The 4,909-nt window shown below is 45.3% G+C and overlaps 1 protein-coding gene across 2 annotated transcripts; it reads left to right on the top strand.

Moving 5' to 3' along the window:
• The first annotated feature begins 431 nt into the window (after positions 1 to 431).
• Positions 432 to 4,140, top strand: slc52a3-1 (solute carrier family 52 member 3-1). 2 transcript variants are annotated; one of them, XM_076042108.1, is made up of 4 exons: positions 432 to 1,482; positions 2,234 to 2,357; positions 2,448 to 2,694; positions 3,537 to 4,140. In XM_076042108.1, exons 1-3 carry the CDS (start codon positions 482 to 484, stop codon positions 2,658 to 2,660), a joined length of 1,338 nt encoding a protein of 445 aa, XP_075898223.1. In that variant the 5' UTR covers positions 432 to 481; the 3' UTR covers positions 2,661 to 2,694; positions 3,537 to 4,140. The 2 variants fall into 2 exon arrangements, with proteins under 2 accessions (XP_075898223.1, XP_075898222.1); XM_076042107.1 differs by lacking the exon at positions 3,537 to 4,140 and having other exon boundaries at positions 2,448 to 3,207.
• Positions 4,141 to 4,909: the final 769 nt, after the last annotated feature.

Genomic DNA, 4,909 nt, shown 5'->3' with positions numbered 1-4,909 from the left:
AAGGCCGAGTAGCATTCTGCATTGTATGTGCTAAATGTTGTATTTATAGAGAAAATACTCGTCGCTGAGTTTTAATTTGCTTTCTGAGTTGTAAAAATTGGCTTTTACAAACTTTAGATTACATGAAAGGTTTATTACCTTGGCGTACTTTGTCTTTATCAGCACTGGATGTCGTTTAAAAAGAATCAGTTATTATCAGCCTTTGGACAGGATCAATAAGGTCAACGTCAATGATGCTGTAACAATTTTGTACATTTTACTTTTAAGACATGTACGTTTTTCTGAGTTTTATCAAATATTTTAAAAGATGATGCCTTTTATACGATCCAGCCACTCCTGCACCTCTCACAGTTATTTTTTTAAGTACTTCTTAACTTAAAAAAAAATCTCAATGCCCCCTGATGTGTTTTTTTTTTTTTTTCAAGATCTGAAAAAAAAGAGACGCTGAGCTTCTTCCTCATTAGAGCGATTCATCTGCAGCATGGCTTTGCTGCTGCACGTTCTGACCTGTGCCTTTGGCCTGGGTTCCTGGGTGGCGGTGAATGGTCTATGGGTGGAACTCCCGCTCATCGTCAACACCCTCCCCGAGGCCTGGACTCTCCCCTCCTACCTGACGGTCATCATCCAGATGGCCAACGTCGGCCCGCTGCTGGTCGCCATCGCCCACAAACTCTTGCCGGGGCGCCTGAAAGAGAGCGTCGTCAATTACATCATCCTCTGCATCGGGGTGGTCGCCTGTGTCCTGCTGGCCTTCTTCTGGGACAAGACCACCATAGTGGCCGGGGAGCTGCACAGCACCGCCTTCTTCATCATCACCTTCTTCCTGGCTTTGGTGGACTGTACCTCGTCCGTCACCTTCTTGCCTTTCATGATGCGCTTCCCTGCCAAATACGTGACCACGTACTACATCGGTGAAGGCCTGAGCGGATTCGTACCAGGTATCATCGGTCTGGCGCAGGGCGTGGGCATCTCCACATGCTTAAACTCCTCTGAGACTGTAGGGAACCAAACAGAGGGGTCGACGCTATACACCCAGTATCTCCCTCCCAACTTTTCCACGCAGGCCTTTTTCTTCTTCTTAGCGGCCATGATGTGTGTAAGCCTGGTGGCTTTTATTGCACTGAACAGACTTCCTCGGACATACTCGCTGTCGGCTGAAAACCTGGTGCCAAATGCCGCTGCATCGGTCATTTCCGGCCTGGACAACCCTGGGACGGACACTAAGGAGGATTCTGAGAAATGCAACACTGAGGTGGCAGCGGAAAGCAAGGGTTTCGTGGCTGGTCCTGAACACACAATGTACCAGCTGGCTTTCATCTACGTCATGGAGGTGTGGACTAATGCTGCAACCAACGGCCTGCTGTCCTCAGTGCAGACCTACTCATGCATGCCCTATGGAAATGTGGCCTATCACCTCTCCGCCACTCTGTCCCTGGTGGCCAACCCAGTGGCCTGCACCGTTGCAATGTTCTTCCAAAACAGGTAGATTTATCTTTCCATTTCATCGCATACGGCAGTGTTGCAGCCTCGCATAGTGAGCAAAACAAAGACATACTTTGTTTGGCTATAAAGGCAGAACGCTTCTTTCCCAAATTGATTGTTTTTTTTTGTCACTTGCACGAGTTTGGAAAAGGGTAAGAGTCAGCATGACTGTTTGGTGGTATCAGAAAGTATTACAGCAAACACCTCGCCGGGGTTGTTGCCACTGACCTTGAGATGTGTCAGAACCCTTTGTGACATCATGAACAGTTGGTTTCCAGACCGGTGTGTTTTTGCACACACTCTTACGAATAGAAAAAGTTGGACTTTTTTTTTTATTTGGAGAGAATTTTTTTTTTACAAGATGGAGACATATTACTGTTTGTACAGTACACATTATTAAAAAAAGGTGAAGTGGAAGGTGCAAATGATATGATATGACATAATTATGTGTTTTTATTATGATGAGGACATGTAATATAAATCTGATTATTTTTTGACACGTTACATAAACATAATGTGACATAAATACAAAGGCTTAAAATAGTCAACGTTCACTTTCTAGAATCAAAAATTGTTAATAATTAATGCTTATTTCAGTGTTGATCTTGGAAAACCAGTCACTGTTTTGTTCATTACCTTCTCATTTATTGTGCTGAAGTGTAGAAGTTTACTTGGAAAATTGACTGCAACACAAAAAGGAATTGTTTTTGCATACCGAAGAAATTACAAAATGTAACAAACTTACTTTCAGGTCACTGGTCTTTCTCGGGTTGCTGACGCTGGTGGGCTCAGGGCTTGGCAGCTACAACATGGCAATGGCAGCAATGAGTCCGTGTCCTCTGCTCCAGGGGTCTGTGGGAGGTGAAATTCTCATTGTAAGTGGAACACAATCATGCTGATAAAATATTAATATTAGATCTAACTGTTGCAGAATCTTAATTTATTGCTCTTCTTCCTCTGACCAGGTGCTCTCATGGCTCTTTTTCACTGGAACACTAACTTATGTGAAGGTGATGGTGGGTTTAATCCTGAGAGACCGGAGTCACAACGCCCTGGTCCTGTGTGGAGCTGCGGGACAGCTGGGCTCAATGATTGGATCACTCACCATGTTTCCGCTTGTCAATGTCTACGGACTGTTCAAGTCAGGAGACATATGCAACACTGTTTGTCCTCAGTGACAACTGAGGTCAGAGCTACTTTAGGGAGGCTAAAGTAAAATCAAAATGATTTATTCATTTATTCTTTTCTAATGTGAAGAAAATCAATGTTTTTCCATCAGAATGATTTTACTTGTTGTAGTCATTTTATAACTCAAAGCTTAAGACTAAAAATATTCGACCTAATAACCACAACAGGGAGCTCTCAGCTTGTACTTACTGTTTTTGTCGAGTGGAGCGCTGTAACCTGTAAACCTGTCAGATTGTTTTTAACCACTAGATGGCAGAAGCGTTCTACTTAATGCTCAAACTTCGGCACCGTAGTCTCTTTGTCCAAAACATATTGCTTTGCATAAAAAAATGAAAAATTAAAGAGTGAAATAGAAAAAAGTGTAAATCACTTTGATTTGATGTTTTATGCTCTTTAAAACTTGATACACGATGATGATAAAACTCATTCCAATTACGCGATAGTGTTCCATCTATTCATCATATGTTTTGAGATGTTACATTGCTAAATGTTTTCTATGTCACATTGTACATTGGACTAAAATAAAGGATCACAGTGTTTTTTTTTGTTCAAAATGCATATATATTTTTTTATCACTACCCAAGTAATAATTATTTCATCCTGCAGATGGTTTAATTTATGCTCAGTGGCTGTTATAAGCCTCTCAGATATAACTGCCTTTATGGCAGTAGTTAATGTTATTGTCCGTGCATGAAATTTATGATGGAGATTGCAGACTGAGCTCCTCGTGGAAACGATGATCACCAAAAAAAAGAGAGAATAGCCGAGATTAAAAAGCCAGGAGAAACCAGACAGGCTGATCTCTAATATGTCTGCTCCAAACCCCCCATCATCCCTAACAAATATGCTTCTGCACATCCTCACAGGAGGACAGAGGGATGCTGGTCATCCATGGGAACCGCAGAGTGCTTTCCCATCAGCAGCTGTTCCTCCTCTCTGCCCCCTTGCCCTTCAGAAGGAGAGCGAGAGGTTCCCTGCCCTGGAGGAGGTGTAGGAGGGGGAGGAGGAGGGCTCTAATTACTGATGCTCAGCGGGGGCCGATGGCTGTTGCTCCTGCCGCTGGCCACTTGGGAGCTTCCCTGACCCCGACACTAAGTAAAAACAAAAAGATAAGGAAAGGAAAATGGGGCCACAATTAGCCCTGTGTAGCCTCCAGGGCCCAGGAGCAGTGGAGGAGAAGCACAGATGGGACTTTCTCACTTGGATTTGTTGAATCTACATTTGCGTAAGCTCGTATGCGAAATCACTTGCAGTTGGTTGTTGATTCAGGATGGCTTTGAATGAGATCATAATCACCTCAAACAATTCTTCACCGTTGCTGCCATGGGGGGCGGCAAAGCAAAACAAACCAAAAAAAACTGCTCATGGTCAGGAACTGCGAGGCATCGCGTGAAGGTTGAGTATGAACGCCGCCCTGATGGGGTCTCAGCGTGACCCCGGGTGTTTAAAATAAACAGGATTTTTCTCTGAGCTTCATTAGCTGTCCTCCTTGATTGGGTCGGTCGGGGCTTTTGTTTGGAACATGAAAGAAAACTAAAAAAGAAATGTGTATCCTTTTTTTTTCTCTTTACCCTGGGAGTGTCAGATGGTCCCATCGCTCCTCCAGCTGGTCAGGAGGGGCTGCGGCCACCTGGATGTTGTGTCCCACTCCTGTGAGATCCTGCAGTCTCCTCTGCCATGCGAAAGACTTACTACGCCACAGAGAGGTCCATCTGCTCAGGACGACACCTCCCAGAGAGCTTTGCCCCCCCCCCCCTCCCTACAACCCCCTCACCCGCCCCATGCATACGCCCCCACCAGGCCACAACCACCCCCCGCACTCACCCCCTTTCCCCCCTCCTCCCTCTGCCTCTCCTCAAGAAGGACCACTGTGCCTCCCAGCTAAATGAGCAGCGTGTCACAAGGAAGCAGGATTTAGCCCCTTCCTTTAACTGGATGAGAGCACCAATTCCCGGCGCTGAATCCACAGATGCAATCACCGGCGTCTGATTAGTTTTTTTCTTCCCGGAGAAACAGGCGAACCGTTTTTTATTCTTTCTTATTCTACCTTCCAGTTCCCTGTTGATAGAAATGACGAGGCGTTTGCTCGCTCGAGGGGCGGGGGAGGTGTGTTGAAATGTGTTTGGGTGAACTCGGCAGAATTTTGGCAGCCGTGTTCAGGTGAACAGCTTGTGGGCAGAGCCGGCGCTGGTGCCTGCAGACAAATAAGAGACAGACAGACAGACAGACAGACAGACAG

This window comes from Nelusetta ayraudi, unplaced genomic scaffold (genome assembly GCF_046127955.1).
Source record: "Nelusetta ayraudi isolate G7.1 ecotype Tasmania unplaced genomic scaffold, CSIRO-AGI_Nayr_v1 ptg000070l, whole genome shotgun sequence".
Classification (NCBI taxonomy): Eukaryota; Metazoa; Chordata; class Actinopteri; order Tetraodontiformes; family Monacanthidae; genus Nelusetta; species Nelusetta ayraudi.
This window is presented reverse-complemented; position numbering and strand designations above follow the sequence as displayed.